General features: G+C 31.0%; 2 protein-coding genes across 10 annotated transcripts in view; both read right to left on the bottom strand.

Moving 5' to 3' along the window:
* pHCl-1 (pH-sensitive chloride channel 1) overlaps positions 1-20,604 on the bottom strand; it is a 1,039,090-nt gene that overhangs the window by 510,523 nt on the left and 507,963 nt on the right. The window lies entirely within an intron of this gene.
* LOC142330737 (uncharacterized) lies at positions 9,079-9,591 on the bottom strand. Its single transcript, XM_075376185.1, has one exon. The coding sequence runs from the start codon at positions 9,589-9,591 to the stop codon at positions 9,079-9,081; it is 513 nt and encodes a 170-aa protein (XP_075232300.1).

The following is a 20,604-nucleotide window of genomic DNA, read 5'->3' as shown; positions in this document are numbered from 1 at the left end:
AATATCAGCTGTTCGAAAAGAATTTTCATTATTATAACCTCTTTTATTTATTTTAAAATATCGGCTCCGCTTGAAAATCGTATCGTGGATAAAGCGTGCTGCGATAAAATGTTTATATTCTGAAAGGTAAAAGCAGCTGAAATTCACTCGCGGATTTAAAACGGTATAATAAAAAGTGTAATAATCCTGCAAATTGTTTGTAAGCGGATCGAACGGTTTAAATCACGGAAACAAGATTCACCGATTTTCATCTTCACGGAAGTGTGGATGAATATTGAAACGACAAGATCGTCGACGTAGATGTTTTTGTTAATTTTTCCTTGCAATAGATAAGTTTATTGATAACGATGGTGAACAAGGTACAACTCAACGACGAACCTTGTGGTATGCAGTTTTCTAAACTTTTTCTGACGAGTACTCATTATATAACGGTACTTGGAAAAACCAAATACAGACGTACATGCAGTTACCAAGTAATACCGATAAATTGCCGCGAATGACGCGTTCATTATTCCACAAATGAAGCATTATTTCATAAGGCCATGTTATATCAAAAGCCTTCTGCAGATCGAAAAGAACTCCGACACAGTGTTTCTTAGTGATGAAACTGTTGTATAGAGTGTTTTTTAAGTGGATCGTTTGTCAGTAGTACAAAGGTACTGTCGAATTCTTGTTTGATGCGAGGATAAAAGACCTTCTCTCTCTAAAATCCAAATAAGCTATTTCTACAAATTTTTTCCCGCATTTAATCGCGTGGTTAATATATTGTACCGATTGCCGGATGTCTAAATGAATATAAACGATTAAAAGGTTAAATATTATATATTTTCACAAACACATATTTGAATAGAATGATTAAAGAGCCTGCATCCTGCGGATTTTCTTACGATTAAATTAGAACAAAGAATAAAAATTGTTTCACGTAATATTCAACTGAACGAATAAATTGTAACTGAATTTGGTCTGCTATTTAAAAACAATAAGTTATTAAATAATACATGTAAAACAATTAATTAAATAATGAATAAGAAGATTACTGGGTCATAGGATTCTTAGAAAAATAAAGAAGTTAAACCAATAATATATACGATTACATATATTTTTTTGTACGGTAACTAATGAGATCGGTACGACTTTCACCTTTTTATGGAACTTGAAAAATATATGCTTTCTTCCACTGCCGCGGGTACCTTCCATCCCACCATATCTCATTACATAATTCCAAAAATTTAAATCTTTGCAGCGGTGCTTAGCTGTCTGATCATGGTGTAATGGTTTTCGTTTAGATCAGATGCCGCATTGCCCGTTCTCTCCAACGTTTTCACAGATTCGTCTATTTTGAAAGGTACATTGAACGATAGGTTCATTTCGGATCCAAAATTTAGGTTACCCTCGAGTTCTGTTTTTTGATTTTGGAAACATTCATCAACCCCACCGGGTCGGTCTGTGGTGAGCGCGTCTTCCAAATCGACTGATTTAGAAGTAGAGAATTCCTGCGTTCAATTCCTAGTAAAGACAATTACTTTTATACGGATTTGAATACAAGATCGAGGATATCGGTGTTCTTTGGTGGTTGGGGTTTCAATTAATCACAAATATCATGAATCGTCGAACTGAGACTGTACAACACTACACTTCATTTACACTCTCATACATATCATCCTTATTCATCCTCTGAAGTAATATCTGAACGGTAATTCCCGGAGGCTAAACAGGAAAATTAAAAAGGAAACATTCGTCATAATTAGCCGTTTTACTGACTCCTTCAAACCAGTTGGCTAATAATTCAGCAATTTCGTTTAGAAAATCCGTTTGATCAACTTCAGATTGAAGGAAGTTGTGGGAGAAACACAGATGGTGTTCACTTTCTTTCAAACATCTGCCACAGTCGTATTCCTGCTATTGGATGGATCGTATTAATAATAGGATCGTTTTTTTGAATCTGTCATAAGTCAAAAGTTTGTCATAAATAATTCGTGCCATAAATCTATAATAAATCATAAGTTTCCCCTATTATGTGATGCTAAAATGAAAGAAGGATAATCGTCGAGCCTGAAATCAGAAATACATGACCGTAAAGTCGATAGAAAATTGAATAATAAGTACATAACAACATGTAAAACATTCATAAACCTTTTTATAGGTTTATTTTGGAAACAAAAAGATGAGAATAACGATTTGTTAATTGAGAAACTCCTGTTGAATTACGAAAATTTATCCTTAAGAAACGTTCTGATCTCTTCCTCATAAATTTGGCTACTGTGTACCACGAAAAAGCAGAAATGATCCATAAATATATATTAAAACTTAAACAGCGTTATGAATTTAGTCGGGATGAATTTATGAAGAGGGATTTTTGCAGAGGGGAATTCTTGGTTTGTAACAGAAAAATACAATTTTTCAGTTAAATCGATGTGAATTTCTGAAAATATAAATTCACATTTTATTTATTTTATACTTCCTTGTACGAAGTATTATGATCGCAAAAATTTCGATTTTCAGATTTCAACGTAAATATCCATTTCGACTAATTGCGGCGTGACGTATGTATGTATTCATCTCGCATAACTCAAAAATGATTCGTCGTAGTATGCTAAAATTTTGGATTTAGGACTGCAGTAACATCTAATTGTACACCTCCCCTTTTGATTGCAATCGACTGAACCAAAAGTGCCCAAAAAGCCCAAAATACAAAAAAAAAATTGGATTTTGGACTTTTTCTTAACTGTAGTAGTACGCCCTTATTGAGAGGTTTTCACCAATATATCATAAGTGGTACTTATTTTCATTGGTTTCAGAGTTATAGCCAAATGAAATTTTAATTAATGAAATATTTGGATCTTAGAAGGAGGAGACACATCGGTTCGAATCAGACTTCATAGTCTTTATTATTTTTTTAACTTTTTTTTAATTTAAATTTGTTGATTTATTAAGAATTATTAACCCGTGATAGTATGAAAAGTTTTACAATAGACTATTCAATAATAACAATAAAAAAAAAAATATGAAAAATCAAAAGTTAGTGAAATAAAATTTTATGTACTTTTGAAAATGTGTGTATGTAATTTAATAGGCATTATTACATATGCAATACATTTGGTGAAACATCTGATTATTTAATATTAATTGAAAATTATAATTTAGAATCGTATTATTTTTGGATTTTCTAGTTTAATTTCTGTTTAATTTTATTTAATTATTCTGGAACTTCTGTTTAATTTTATCTACATTACAGGTAACTACAGAGTGACTGAAGAATACACCCTCACAAGAACAACATACGAGTATATATATATTAAGGCATAACATGCCCGATTTAAAAACTAATATTTCAGTAATTGTGTAACTGTCCGCTTTATTAAAGAATTGGAGGATCGTGTCTCACTTTCAAATGAAATAAGTTTAAAAGAAATGCAGTAAAAAATGTGTATATGTAATTTTTAACAGGTGTACAAGGAAGTCACGTGATGTCCATATCAGATTTTTTTACATCTGAAATGATAATTATTAAAAGGGAATACGTATGTCATAATTTCATAACTTTAATTACATTGAGATCATAAAATTAAAAATTATTACTTATGTTTTAAGGGACTTAACAAAAATCTGAGGGAAATAGAGAAAAACCAGTATAATTTTAAGATATAGCATAAAAAATATGTTCACTTAATTATGTTCCACTTGCAATTTTCAATTGAATGAGAAGTTACTTTTATAAATATTTGTATTCTGCTAGTATCAATGTAGTCCTAGCTGATGCTAGGACTACATACTACTAAAGATACCATAGCAGTAATAATAATAGCATGTGGTATTTTTTTACCCTAGATGGGGCAACTTAAGAGTAGTGCTCGAGGATCAGGCTGTGGAGGGGGCCAACAATATAATCGAGGTAATGCTCAGCAATAGCGACAGACGGGAATGTATCTCGACTACGATCACATCAATGACAGGAGAGAAGGTCAATGAAGAGAGGCGACGACAGGCTGAACAGATGCGGATCTATAGGGCCGTGGAGTTCGATGACGGGTGATCAAGGGAGGCCAGCTTCTGTGGGGGGGGGGGGGCTCCTCAGAGTCGTCGCTCGTCGATCACCCCCTGGGGACGCCTTCTGGTCATACGGATTCGGATAGTAAAGTTCCTGGGAGATCATTCCCTGGGGTCATTCCTGGGAGGTCAAGTTCCTGGGTACATATGGCATAGATCCGGCCCCTGCATGATAGGAGGGGAGGTTTTTTAGCGGGTGAGAGCACTGCCGTCAAAGTGCGGGCCTGATGGGGGCTGGCAGAGCTTTTTCCTCCCCCTACAGAAAGAAAAAAATAATAATAATATTATTTACAATAATAATTAACATAAATCCATTTCTAACCACGGATCCAAAAAATTTCGGTTTTACATATATATTTTTTTATTATGTTAAAAACTATTATTTACACCTTGCTCTATCCGTCTATTATAATTTTTATACAATATCTGTTACGCTATTATTCAGTCAAACTTTATAAAATATTCCGTGTCGATATATTTTAGAAGCATAGTAGCCAACCAAAAAATCCATTTTTAAAATAATAATATGATTATCTGTTAAAGTAGAAAAAATTATAAAATAATACGTTTAAATTTAATCGATAAAAGAAATGTCTAAAATATAAAAAAACAAAACGTTTTTATCCTTTAATTAAGAAATCAAGATAAGCAGAAAATTAAGCTGATGAACAGTTTTAAGTTTAATCATCAACTGAAATTAAGCAGGTGGTTAAGAAAAATTAAGGAAAATATAGTTACTTTTAAATTTATGTTAAAACCTGGAATCCTTGAAATATCGCAAATAACTCTATTAGGCTTGTTATATGAACACTGAATATTTATATTTACACCACCGTTGACCACATGACAATTAGGATATGATATAAAGCCTATCCCCGAATGAAAAATGTAGACTAGTATTTACATATTTCACCGAATTTACTCATTTTAATATTTTTAATTATAAAAATCCTTAACGGAAAAATCGTTTGTGGTAAAATCACTAAGGTATATAATTTTTGATATTCTGAGACTAGTGAAACCATTACTAGATTTGTTGGTTATACGCACCTTCAAGCACGCTACGGTAAAATTAAAGCGATCGTATTATTATATTAAGACCGTTCTTATAAAAATAATAGTTTAATATGTTCAAAGGAGTAGCGTTTTACGTAAAATATTTAAAGGTTTAGGCTTCTGAATCCTTTAGAAATCTCTACCCCTCAAATTAAAAAAGACGTTTTTATTTGAATAATTATTTTTAAAAAAAGTATCACAGCTTAATTACGCTGTTTTGTAGTTCAGAAATTTTGACGGTATAGACGTAAAAGTGTTTAATTGGATACAATGTTTAACTGAACTCTAATGAGTTCAATTAATTTTGAAGTTAATGAAACATCGAAAGCTGCCACAGAAGAACGGTTTGTCTAAATCCAGATAATACATCTACTAAAGTATAATTGTGTTTACGGTCACTCATTAGGTAACATAATGCAAAGATTAAATTCAGTAATAAATATAAAAGGTCCGGTTTTACAATAAATTTCTTCATGAAAAATTGCGACAGGCTACACAATTACAGATCTAATTTTTCTATTAAATTTTCCGGATGAAGTAATTCAATATATACCGGAAAAGAAAGATAAGAAATTCCCTTCGTTTTATATATATATTTTTTTTCCTTTTTCATCATTAGAAAAGCCGTATTGAAATTTTTTAGAGCTAATTTAAAAAAAAAAAAATTATATATTTTTCTGAAAACCAAGATTAACTAAAATTTAAAAACTTCTCCAAAAAAAAAAATAAATAAATAAATTGATAAATGGACGAAGTGTCCTTACTAAATAAAAATAACACAAATTTTTTAATTAAAAAGATTTAGTAACAGTATAAATACATATTTTAATGTAAAAAAAATATATTTAAAAAAATCTATAGAAAATTAGTTAAATTTTTTTTTAATATCTGACTACAACGTAAAATAAATGACGAAGCGCAGTGGCGCCAGTAGAAATCCGAGTTTTCAACCCTCACTTAAACCTACATGCCGCAAACTGGCGCCTTTCAGGCTCTGTAGGTTAGTCGATATAGAAGCGGGCTGACTGGTATCGACTAAATGAAATATCGAATAAATTTCTAAATTTTTCTGTTTTTAAACGTTTAATTAAAATTTAATATTCACTCGACTAAATTTTTAAATTGTAATAGACACGATTATTTTATAAGTGACGATTAAAATATTGTTAGGTGTATTAATAATTTACTATTGTAAAATTTAATTTCTAGAAACAAGTAGAATAGGATGCGAATAGAATTACAACACGTAATCTTTTAATAACAAAAGATTTCACGTTTTAAAATATTTTAGAACAAAGTAAATATACTTTCAGGGTTTAATGCACTATTTTAGTAATTCTAACGACTAAAAATAGTACATCGCTTTTGAACAGTATTACGGTTGAGAGTTATATGCAATACTTATTGGACATCTTACGCCTTGTATTAATTAAAGGATAAAAGTGTATATTCTAACTCAGAAAGTACTTTCAGTCATTTATCTTCCAAAGTAGAAAAGATCGATACCCCTAATTATTTCTAATATTAAAATTATTTGATATTCTTAAGTCAAAAATGTATGAAAATAAACAAGAACAAAACGAAAGTAATGAAATGTAGTAGAAATGATGTAAATGAACCACTGAATATAAAAATAGGAAGTGAAAAGATTACGGAAGTAGAAGATTTTGTAATTTGGGAAGAATAATTACTAAAGATGGATGAAGCAGGAGCGATATAAAATGCCGAATAGCAAAGGCGAAAGGAGCCTTCAGTCAGAAATATAATTTGTTTACATCAAAAATTAATTTAAACGTTAGGAAAACATTTTTGAAAGTATATATTTGGAGCGTATCTTTATATGGAAGTGAAACTAGGACGATCGGAGTACCCGAGAAGAAAAGATTAGAAGCTTTTGAAATCAGGTGCTATAGGAGAATGTTAAAAATCAGATGGGTTGATAAAGTGACAAATGAAGAGGTATTGCGGCAAATAGATGAAGAAAGAAGCATTTGGAAAAATATAGTTAAAAGAAGAGACAGACTTATAGGCCACATATTAAGGCATCCTGGAATAGTCGCTTTAATATTGGAAGGACAGGTAGAAGGGAAAAATTGTGTAGGCAGGGCACGTTTGGAATATGTAAAAAAAATTGTTAGGGATGTAGGATGTATGAGGTATACCGAAATGAAACGACTAGCACTAGATAGGGAATCTTGGAGAGATGCATTAAACCAGTCAAATGACTGGAAGATAAAAAAAAGTCAAAAACTACCACTGATTGGGCCTGAAAGTTATTTCGGTTTTGTATTTTAAATAAAACTCAATATTTTCTTTATACAAAAATGAACTTTTATACATCGAATATATATTTTTCATTTTATTTGATACTCTTTTGCCATCTTTCTGGTAATTTCATGGTTCTAGAACTTCTGGTTTTTATCAGCAGAAAATTGAACCGAGTGCGATTCTAAGTCATCATTAGGAAAAATTTTACTGCTCAAAGAGTTTTGCAAACTTCGAAATAAATGGTTATCTGATGATAGAACATCAGGGCTGTATAAGGGATGAGATATTACTTCCCAACCGAGCTCCATGAATTTTCCACGAGTTACTAAAGATGTGCGAGATCTTGCATCGTCTTACTGGAATCGATTCCATTGTGATTTTTCAACTCCGGCCGTTTTTTCTTTGACTGTTTCCTCTAATTTCATTAGCTGTTGACAGTAAACATGTGAATTAATAATTTAAATGCAGCCCAAAATACACAACACTTCTAAATTCCCAACGAATTGACAGCACGATCTTTTTCTGATGCGATTCAGCTTTCGATGTTGCTTGTACCGGTTCATCACGATTGGACCGTGATCGTTTTCGATTTCTGTTATTGCAGACGATCCATTTTTCAACACGATTCATTTAAAAAAAAAGGATCGCGTTTTATATGCATATCACAGATGTAAAATAAAATACTACATCAATAAGTTCTGAAAAATTTTTGAAGTTGATTAGAAAATTAGCTGATAAATTTAATTTGTTGTTTTTTAAAACTATTTTTTGTTCTTGTAGCCCAAAATTTTGTCATTTGAGATGTTTATTATCTACTTATTAAAATAAAATTGGGCAAATTATCAAAAAAATAGATTGAATTTCTACCCTTAGAATAATAAAACATGACCTTACATGTATTTTAACAAAGAATTAAATAGAAATTACATAAGTAAAGTTATATTATTTAGCTTTGATATATGATTTAACACTTCTGTCCTAAAATATCGAATCACCAAAACTCTATTAAATCTTCTCAAAGAAAACGATAGAAGAACCGGATTACAAATTTCTACATAAAAAAACTAATTTCACGACAAATATAACACTTCACCAAATTTATTAAACTCAAACTTAGGAAAATCAAAAAATAGAAAAATTTTAATATTTTAGAGAAACGATTCGACAAAACGGCTTAGAGAAAAATAGCGATTTATAAAAGAATCGGAAAAATTTTTATTTTTTCCCCACTAGGTTGGATCGGCATTCAAGCAATACCCAACCCAGGGGGGCGGATCTTTTATTCTCCTAAAATCACTGGTGGGGGTAACCGGGCCCGGCCATGCCATTCCCGGGCCTCGCCACAGTAACCAGGATTTGATCTCGGCTCTTACCTGCCTCAAGTCACCAGGGAGGGAAACCAAGTCCGGCTATGCCGTTCTTAGATCCACCCTTGTAATTGGGTCTCAGTCTTTCTCTTCCTTTTTTTTATATTTGCTGTGCCCTGCTCCAGTCACAAAACTCTAGTTCTTTCCTCTGAAGAATTTCCGTGGCCAAAGCGTCTATAACTCTCCATTCTACCATCCTTTGTATCATATAGCTTACAGTGTTTTCCGGCGTTATCTATCCGAGGTCTGTTCTATCTTAATATCTGATCCAACTGTCACATTCATAAAACGTATGGTAAGGCGAATCTACCAGGTCACAGTTTATACAGCTGGGCATCTTTCACTTCCCAGATCGGTGTAAATATTCACCAAATTCTCCATGGCCGGAGAGAAGTTGTGAAACACAATTACTCACATCACCATGACCTCTCCCCAGCCACGGCTCTAATCGCGGTATCATTCTTGGTGTCCACGTTCCAGTGTGTGACTCATCCCAAGCCCCCTGCCACTCTTGCCATAGGAGGGTGTTAGCGTCCTCTCTTATCATACCCTCGTATATTATTTTCGTGTGTTGGGCTATAAGATGAATTGGAGGCACTCCTGCCAACATACTCGCCGCTGCTGTCGACACTGCTCTATACGCTGTCGTTATCTTTAATGTGGTTCTCCTTTGCAGTGAGGTCAATCGCTTCACATTCTTTTTCTTGTCTAATACACTGCACCACATCGGTACAGCATATAAAATTATAGCCATTGCGGCTGCCATCAAGAGCTTTGCAAGCCCCCATTTTTCCCATTTGGACCCCATAAGGAGCCCCAGTGAATTAATGGCTCGTTCCGCCTTCACCGACATTTTTCCAAAATGTAAAAATAAGACATACCACAGCAAAAAAAAAATCCGAAATTCTTTAAGCATCGGAGGATTTAAACCTAAACAATAAGAGAGAAATAGGAAAAAATGAGGAAGAAGAATTTTAATGTCTACAAAAGAGAAAGAAAAACTGAAGAATAAAAAATAATTCTGACATATACAGCAACAAAAAAGCCAAAACTCTTTCCGCTTCTACGAGTAACAAAAGGATAATGAATTACAAGCAACTTTCAAAAATTATCAGAAATAGATCGATAAAGAAAATATTTAAATACTTTAGAAACAGAAAAAAGAAGTTCTCAGAAGTCAAGACTTTGAGAAAAAACAGATCACTGAAGAGAAAATCCAAAATAAGGAAATTATTTGGGAAGAAGCTGACAACACAGTTGTAGGACTTTCCCGCCACGCAGCTAAATCTGCCTTCCGTGAAAGTCCTACAACTGCGAGTTGTTTCTGATGCAAGGTTTACACACATAACTTAATTTAAATATTTATAATTTTATTTAAATATAAAATTTTGTCGTTTATTTAATTCAATGATTCTAACTAAAGCGCGTACGCATACCGTATTTAATTTGCGCGGGTGTGGCGGTACCAGCGGCGACGGTCGGCACTAACTAAACTTTAGTAATTTCACAACTTAATTAGAACAAATTTTGCTTGTACGATCGGCAGACTGGTGTAGCCACGAGGCTTAACGGTACCTGGTACAGGTACCGAATCATTCTCGAGATACTGAGGGTGACCTTGCTCTACAGCCTCGCCTTTTAAGTTAAAGATTTAATGGCATCAATGCTCCATATATAGAAGTAATCTAACCAGGTTTGATTCCAGTAGTTTTGGAAATATAAGGTGATTTAGAGACCGACATCGAACACACACATTAACATTCGTAAAATTTCCATCCGGTTTTTTGGGTTCCTTAGATGTGAAAATCCGGTGGAAACCGGATATGTCCAAACTGGACCGATTATAATACTTTCCCTTAAGAGCTATAGCTCTGCTATAGCGCTAGACGGAAAAGTAAAAATCCAAAAATTGGAAAGTTTCCAAGGAAAAAAAAAACAAAAAACAACAGATTAAGATTCAGTTGTCATAAGAAAAAGAGAAATAGCCCGATGAAGTGATAAGGAAATATTAGACAAAGACAAAACAACAGAATAAGGCTAAATAGAAGTTGTAAAGCGGTCCACAGTGGACAAACCAAAATAAAGTAAAATTAAAAGAGTAAAAATATTATCTAATATACAAATGGAAACGCCAGTTTATGAAAGCTTATTTATTATGCTTTCCATTTCATTACTTTTTTAGCTAAACTTTAACAATAGAATTTGTTTATATATATATATATATATATTAAATTTAGGAAATGCCCCTACCTTGAAACGATCTATTTTTCAATGTAGATCACCATGTTATTTCAAACATCCCCCAGTGGACCCCGTGAGAAGAAGGAACTCAAAAATTATAAATAAAAAGAGTTAAATTTAGTTACACATTTTTTAATAGAATTGTAACACATCAATTTTTTTTGAAATTGTAAAACAAAAATAAAATTTGACGTAAAAACTTTGGGTTACAAAAACACTAATCAAAATGTATACCCTAGGTAGTAATCTCATATAGAAAAATAAATTTCGAAGAGATAAGAGTATTTTTAATTTCCTTTTTTTAGTGACTCGATATTGAGGAGTTATTTAAAAGGTGCTGTAGACTACTTTTAAAATCAGATGTGAAAAATATTAGATGACCGTTATTTTGTTTACGATTATTGTAACCCGAAATATTTTAGCTCAAAATGTTTGTTTTTCAATCCTCTTCAAAATGGATGCGTCACAACTATTTTTTTTACATTTATACGTTTTGAGTGGTCTTTTGTAGTTACGGTTTTTTTTTTTTTAGATAAAAAATAAAATTTATTTAATTTATGTATAAAAGTAAACATTTAAATATTATTAATGTAACATTTAATTATTATTTCTGTAGTTTAACAACTGAATTTATGTAAATTATGTTTAAACCAAGATAAACCTTTTCATTTCACTTATTATATATAAACAAAATAACAATAATTTAAAATTACAATTCTTTTTTTAACTAGCAACTTTAATTTTATAGGAAAAAAAAACGGTGACCGTTCCTTAAAATCTACGATTTTTGGAAACTTCTTATATCAGATTTATAACTCATTATATAATAATGAGTAATTATCCCTAAAATTCATTTAACTTCCAACTATAAAGAGATTTCCTGATAGAGAGAATTTGATTATTTAAAATTCAAATAATCAGTTGCGTAAAAAAGAAAAAAAATAGAAGAAAAAATTGAAAAGGTTTTTTAAATTTTCAAAAAAATTCCAAATATTCAAAAAAGAAATAAAATAATAACCGAGTCTGTGAGCCTTTATTGCGGGAAAGTCATTTATTGCAGCTTCTAAGCATAGATTCTGATAGGGGCAAATTATTAAAAATTTCTCCATGTAGTGTCACTGGATAGGTTAAAGTTTCTCTACTACTTTTTTTTCTGTTTAGCCTCTGGAACCACAATAAGATATTACGTCAAAAGATGAATGAGAATGATATGTATGGACATGAATGACGTGTACTTTTGAACAGTCTCAGGTCGACCGTTACTCAGATGTGTGAAACCCGACCGCCGAAGAACACCGTTATCCACGATCTAGTATTCAATCCTTATAAAAGCGATTGCCTTTACTAGGGTTTGAACTTCAGAACTCTCGAAATCAGCCGATTTGACGGATCAGCGGATGACGAGTTCACCACTAGACCACCCGGTGGGTTAGACCTAGTTTCGAAACTAACCGAACCAAACATGGAGAATTTCGGACTAATTATCCGATCAAAACTTGAAATTTATTCCTTCCTTTTACAATCCAAAATTTCAATTGCAGAATGAAAAGTACGGTAAAAGAAAGCACTACCCCAGGCGGTGACTCAAGTAAAGAACCCACCGTTGTTTCGTGCAATGTATCGAGGAGTACGATTCTAGGGAGCCCGAACAGCTGCAATCACGGTGAGTCAAGCATCCTCGGAATCCTTCGAGATTAAAATTTAAAAAGAAATACTTCTTTGGTACATTAAATGTCAATTCCTTATTAAAAGTTGGCGACAAAAAGAATTAGAAATTAAAATTTTCTAAAAAACTTTTAGACAAAAACGAGATCGAAATTTTAGTAGTACAAGAAACCGGGTTTTTAGATGAAAATGTAACAGGTACAAAATATAACAGAATTTTTAAGAGTAAACCTGCAATCAAAATTATGAAAAAGTACGCCGTTATAAGGCATAGCTTTTTATCTAAACAATAAAATATTACAAAATGTACTCGAATTAAAAATTATTATATATAAAATTATTTTAAAACTACTGTTTATTGATAATTATGAATATATATATATATATACGTATGTGTGTGTGTGTGTATGTGTTCGCACTCGGGTATAATTATTATGCTTAAAACGTCACACAGTAGTTAAATTCAATTAAAGAGTAAAAAGAGAAAGAAAAATAGAAAAAGAGGTACTTTTTTGATCTTAAATGCTGCGGGAATACGATATTAGGTTAATCGTGAGGTAGGGAATGGATTAGTCCTTTGTATTGATTTATTCATTGCAATGTTTCGTGATACCTACAAATGAAACGATAATTGAATAACAAAAATTTATATACATCCATTCGTACATTCAGGTACGCGTATTTGGTTTTAGAAGTTGCAATATATTTTTTCAATTGAAAATATTAATTACGTAAAATTATTGTATATAGTAACTTACTGAAATAATTAATTAATATAAAGATAATTAATTAAACATTATATATGTATATACATATATATATATATATATATATATATTTTTTTTTTTTTATTATTTATTTACGAAAAATATTATTTTATTTTTAAACGCAGTAACAAAAACAAATAAATTACGGTCATTATAATAATGTGACTTTATTTTACATTTTTATAACTAACTAGCTATGTACAATTAAAAAAATTCGGAGATAAAAACCGAACGCATTAAATCCAGTCTGAATTGATTGAAAATACAAATATTTCCCTTAATTGTATAAATTTTCCCTTTTCACAAAATTTTAATGTTTAATTCAAATTTTCTGACTTTTACATTGTCCGTAGATATCTTAATCAAAAAAAAAATTACAATGAAATTATAAACTGTACGGTAAGAGTCTCGCAAATATAATTTGTTCTACTCAAAAACAAAGATTTCTGTAATATAAATAAAATTGTTTTTAACAAAACGATACTGATATAAAAAAAGATAAGAAACTACCATTTCTATTATCAAAATCTGTTATTAATTTAGAATTTTCTTTAAAAAAGAAAAATACATGTTAAATATATGTAATAGACTAGAGATTTACAATAACAGATAATAAACAATGTTTAAGCGTTCCATGTAATAAGAGAAAAAAGAAAAATTTGTTACAAAACTCTTACTGGCCCGATTTCATTTATATGTAATACGTATCACATTTACAGAAATAATAAAATTCTTATGATTATTCGTTGTTTAATAAATGAAATCGGACCGGTAAGAGTTTTGTGACAAATTTTTCTTTTTTGTTTCTTATTACATGAAACTCTTAAACATTGTTTATTATCTATTATTGTATATCTGTTGTCTATTACATAGATTTAACGTATGTTTTTTGAAAAGAAATTCTAAATTAATAACAGATTTGATAATAGAAATGTAGTGTCTTACCTTTCTTGATAACAGTATCGTTTTGTTAAAAACAGTTTTATTTATATTACAGAAATGTTGTTTTTTTGTGCGGAAGAAATGTTAACTGCGAGACTCTTACCGTACGGTTTACAATTTTATTGTAATTTTTTTTTATATCACTGCGTTTTTCAGAATATTTTTTTATTTTTTCTATGAATTATTGATTGTTATCTTTCTTTTTGTCTTCAGTCATTTGACTGGTTTGATGCAGCTCTCCAAGATTCCCTATCCAATGCTAGTCGTTTCATTTCAGTATACCCTCTACATCCTACATCCCTAACAATTTGTTTTATATCTTCCAAACGTGGCCTGCCTACACAATTTTTTCCTTCTACCTGTCCTTCCAATATCAAAGCGACTATTCCAGGATGCCTTAGCATGTGGCCTATAAGTCTGTTTCTTCTTTTAACTATATTTTTCCAAATGCTTCTTTCTTCATCTATTTGCCGCAATACCTCTTCATTTGTCACTTTATCCGCCCGTCTGATTTTTAACATTCTCCTATAGCACCGCATTTCAAAAGCTTCTAATCTTTTCTTCTCAGATACTCCGATCGTCCAAGTTTCACTTCCATATAAGCGACACTCCAAACATACACTTTCAAAAATCTTTTCCTGACATTTAAATTAATTTTTGATGTAAAGAAATTATATTTCTTACTGAAGGCTCGTTTCGCTTGTGCTATTCGACATTTTATATCGCTCCTGCTTCGTCCATCTTTAGTAATTCTACTTCCCAAATAACAAAATTCTTCTACCTCCATAATCTTTTCTCCTCCTACTTTCAGATTCAGTGGTCCATATTGTTTGTTCTTGTTTTGTTTTGTTCTTGTTTATTTTCACGCGATAGTTCTTGCGTAGGACTTCATCTATGCCGTTCATTGTTTCTTCTAAATCCTTTTTACTCTCGGCTAGAATTACTATATCATCAGCAAATCGTAGCATCTTTATCTTTTCACCTTGTACTGTTACTCCGAATCTTAATTGTTCTTTAACATCATTAACTGCTAGTTCCATAGTAAAGATTAAAAAGTAAAGGAGATAGGGAACATCCTTATCGGACTCCCTTTCTTATTACGGCTTCTTTCTTATGTTCTTCAATTATTACTATTGCTGTTTGGTTCCTGTACATGTTAGCAATTTTTCTTCTATCTCTGTATTTGAACCCTAATTTTTTTAAAATGCTGAACATTTTATTCCTGTCTACGTTATCGAATGCCTTTTCTAGGTCTATAAACGCCAAGTATGTTGGTTATATTTTGATAAACATCTAAATTGTCCAGAAATAATGGATAAGCTATTATTTTTAGAAATTTGATGAAAACTTAGAAGATTATTTGCCACCATCCTCTGAAGAAATTGAAAAATTAATTAAAACATTGAAAAATAACAAAGCTGGTGGGGAGGAATCCATAACAATTGAACTTTTGAAATGATCGGAACCAAAAATCTAAAAATATTTTTAAATAAATTCTTCATGTATACTTTCTTTCTTTTTTGTTTAGTTTCCGAGAATTACCGTTCAGGTATTACTTCAGAGGATGAATGAGGATGATAAGTACGAGTGTAAATGAAGTGTAGTCTTTCTTGTACAGTCTCAGATCGACCGTTCCTGAGATGTGTGGTTAATTGAAACCCAACCGTTAAAGAACACCGGTATCCACGATCTAGTATTTAAATCCGGTGTAAATGTAACTGTCTTTACTAGGACTTGAACGCTGGAACTCTCGACTTCCAAATCGGCTGATTTGAGAAGACGAGTTCACCACTAGACTAACCCGGCTGGTCCCCATGTATAGATACCTAGTGAAAGCAATCGGTTCAGTCAGTCTAAAGATGTTTAGAAAAAATGCAGTACGATGTACATACATCCATCTTTGTGTTTTAAGCTTAATGGTCACCTTAAGATGAGTAACGTGGAGATTTATAAAAAAAACCGGTAATTGATTTAATTAATGATCAACATATTTTCCTTAGATAAATCTACACATACATAGGCAGGAAAGTATAATAAAAGTTCACAAATTTGAAATTAAACATTGTTAAAATGCAATATAGAAGGGAAAAAATACAAAAAAAAAAAAATGAAAATTCACTGAAAAAATAATGTTTACAAAGCTGTGGCTTAGGAAATTTGAATTACTTAATTTTAGAATAAATATATTATGGATTTTATTTATTTACTTAAAAGAACTAAGAAAATTGATAACATTTTTTTTTTGTAAAATATAGATATTTTATTTTTAAAATAAATAAAAATCAACAGGAAATAATGTACTTCTTAAAATTTTGCTACATATAAGAACGCTCCAAAGCACTTGAATTTACTACTGCACCACTTCTTTTCGAGTATGCACTTAATATAACATCTAAAAACGCCTTCTCTAGATTTGAAGTATGCCTATAGTAGGGTCTACTTACACTCATGAGGCTACGGAAATTAAAAATACATATATATAATTTTATAAACTTTTCAAATATTAATATAAATTATAATAAACATTTAATTATCTCAGTTTGTAATTCCTATTACGATTTATATAATTCTGTTTAAGAAAATAATCGATTATAAATCCTGAACATATAAAAAATTTTATCAGAAAACTTAGACAACTTCATCAGAAATTTTCTTCGATTATTGAAATATTATTTCTTTGATAATAAAAATAAAATATTTATGAATATATTTTATGACTCAAAAGAAGGATATAAGCTCGAAAATTGTTTATCGGAATAGAAATACTAAAATAAATAGAACAAGTAATAAAAAAAAATAATCGCAATTGTTTGCTGTAGATAAAGAACAAAATATTCTTTTCAATAATATAATCCATTACGTATACATAATGTATAAAAAAAGTCATACAATATTAGAGTTATGTGCATTCCTGACATCAGTAAAAGTTAAAAATACGACCGAGTATACCTTAGGTTTCCTCTAAAGTAGGAAAGCCGTTTAATTAATTCAATTAAGAAAATACACTTCGGTCCATCGCAATCATTTGTAAGAGTTAAATTTTATTGATCATTGATCGATTTTTTTTAATGTACATCTTTCTAAACGGTTATCCATTCGATTGAAATTGGAAATATATTAACTACAAAAATACTTAAATATTTCAAATCTAATCCCAAAAAAGTTAACGAATAGATAAAAGAAGTTATAAAGACATATATAAAAAGATGAACAATAAAATTAAGACGTTACGGAAAAGAACATTTTTAGAGGAAAGATTAAGAAATTTCAGGGTTTCCAGGAGGTAGAAAAGAAATAGAACAAAAAAGGCTGGTCAGAAAGAAAGAAACAATTCAGTGAAAGAATAAAAAAAAAAAAAAAAAAAATACTGGAGAAAGAGAAAAGAAGAGATGAAGAGATCGCAAAGTTACTTCACAAGATCCAAAAGTGATCAAAATCAACAAAAAAAAAAAGATGAGACTTTTTCAGCAGACTTTGTTGTTTTCCGTACATAAAATGTATATCAGGTTTTTCACAATTTGTATATAGATTTACCACACCTGGAAGAAAAGTAATATCAACAATAATAAATACTACACAATAATACCGGAGGCTACCTCTAAAGTAAAAACCGTTTCATTATAAAAAAAAAAACATTATTCTGAAAAATTTATAAATATTTTTTATTTTTTTTAAACTACATCCTTATACTACTTCTCTATACAATCGCCACATGAATTAAGACATTTATCGTTGCGATACACCAGCTTCAATATCACCCGCGAATTGTTTATCTCTCAAAAATTCTTTCAATTTCCCAAACAAATGGTAATCAGAATGAGCTAAGTCCGGACTATATGATGGGTGATCGTAAATTTCCAGTCCAAAGGTTCTCAGAAAATCACGTGTCGGACCCGCAACATGCGGACGTGCATTATCGTGCAGCAGGACGACGCTGTCGGTCAGCCGCCCACGTCGCCGATTTTGAATGACGCGTCGTAACTTACGTTGAATTTCGCAGTAGGCTTCTGCATTTATAGTCGTTCCACGTGGCATGAAATCAATCAGGAGTACGCCAAAAAACTGTGGCCATCAGTTTGCGTCCAAATGGTTCTGGCTTGAACGACAAAGTTCAAGACACAACCATTTGGACCAGACCGACAAAGGTCTGGTTAGTGATTGAGGATGACGTCATTCACTTGAACGCTGTTTTCTCTCTGGCGTGTAATATTAAATCCATGTTTCATAGCCGGTAACAACTGATTTAAGGAACGCATCACCTTTTTGTTTGTAGCGCATCAAAAATTCCAAAGCAGATCCCATTCGAATTTTTTTGTGACGTTCTGTTAAGACGTACGGCATCCAACCTGCACATACCTTTCTGAAGCTTAAACGGTCATGAAAAATGCGACAAATAACAGCTCTTGAAACATCAGGAAAAAGAAGGGCCAGGTCGGAAATCGTTGAGCTACGATCTTTTCTGATTTCATTACCGATGGGTTTCAACAGGTCCTCGGTGATTATCGAGGGCTCCCGAATGTTCTTCATCGTGCACATTAATTCTGTTATTTCTAAACCTTCATACCATTTTCAGACGTCTATTTCGTTCATTACATTATCACTGTACACCGCAACCAACTGCCTATGAATTTCAGCCGGCTTAATATTTTTAAGGTTTAAAAAACGTATGACTCCCAAGTATATCACAGTCGGCGGAAACATTGATTTTTCATTCATTTTATAACTAATAACTCACAGGTAATCAAAGCTACTACAACGCGACAACATACAGACAACAATGCAGTGTGTACATTACTATCCTGGCCATGAACGACACAAGTTCGTCAACCTTAAGGAGAGAAATTTCCCAGCGGTCTTTACTTTAGAGATATCCTCGTATATTGTTTATCGATTCAAACTTCTATAAAGAAATTTAGTTTAAATTTTATAAATGTTTCAAAGAAATTTAAAAAAAATAAACGATTGGCATATTTTTGAATAAATGTTGGAATGAAACCTGAAGGATTATTAGTGGTTTAGTGAATGCTTGAGATAAATAAATTGTGTTTCACAAGTTAATATTATTAATTGAGGCGTTAAAAACTTTACAAAATTATTTTATACTTTACTCATTGACTCACGGTAACAATTTCCATAATATTTCGATCATATAAGATACGATTTTAAAATAAACAACATATCTTTCTTTTACAATGAAATGCGCGCATGTTTTTGCGAATAAAAGTAATAAAAATTAATTAATTTTTAACATTAGTACATTTTCGATATTGTAAAATAATACAAGTTGGTGTACACAGACAATATAAAAAAAGTGGTTTCAGATTTATGTATATAGGAACTTATTCTTCCTTGAACTGTGTTAGGAACATACCAACGAAATATTTGTATAGGTTAACATAAGAGAATAATAGAATTTTTCGGGGAATTTCAAGGCCAAAATCAGTTTATTTAACCTCTTTTCAGGAAAATAAAATTATATCTAAACAGGTTTTGTCATTTACAACATTAGGAGACATATTAAACAAAAAAGTGAAAGACGATCCTAAATTTAGAAATCGTCCTAAATTTTATAAATTCTGTAACAGAATTTATGTCACAGATAAATATTTACTTGTTTGCCGATAGAATTGTTCATTATGGTAAGAATACTTCAAGAGTGTAATATCAATAAAATCAAATTATTCATTAATTGGAATCGAACGGGTACTATGAAAATTACATCGCTCGCCCACCAATGGCAAATATGAAATAATGATTGTTTATTAAATTACTGATATCTATAGAACGATTGATCTGATTTTACCAAATAAAATAACAAAATAGAATTCATCTTTTAATCCTTAATAAAAATTATTTACAGAAGACGACTTTATTAGCGACTTAAAATATTAACTACATGTAAAATACGATAAAAACGCGGTTTAAGCAATGAAATTAATCTTACTTATTTTATTACAAGCATTAAATTTTATTTTCATTTGTAAGCACACAGCATTGTTACAAATTAAAAGAAAATTTCCTAAAATATACAAAAATTCAACACTTTAAAATAGGATGAAGAAGAATAAATTAGGTTTTACTCAGAAACAGCGTTATCCTGTTACAAAAAAAAAAAAAAAAATTAAATAAGAGAAAGAAGAAAAATAAAGTTGTTTAATCTTCGGATTATTTTTTTATCCTTCTTTTCAAATTGTTTCATTCCAGATCTTTTTGTTTTGTAACAAAGACTTGATCTTTACTCTTTTTTCATG

This window comes from Lycorma delicatula, chromosome 9 (genome assembly GCF_047948215.1).
Source record: "Lycorma delicatula isolate Av1 chromosome 9, ASM4794821v1, whole genome shotgun sequence".
NCBI lineage: Eukaryota > Metazoa > Arthropoda > Insecta > Hemiptera > Fulgoridae > Lycorma > Lycorma delicatula.
The sequence above is the reverse complement of the archived record's forward strand: the minus strand, read 5'-3'. Positions and strand labels throughout refer to the sequence as shown.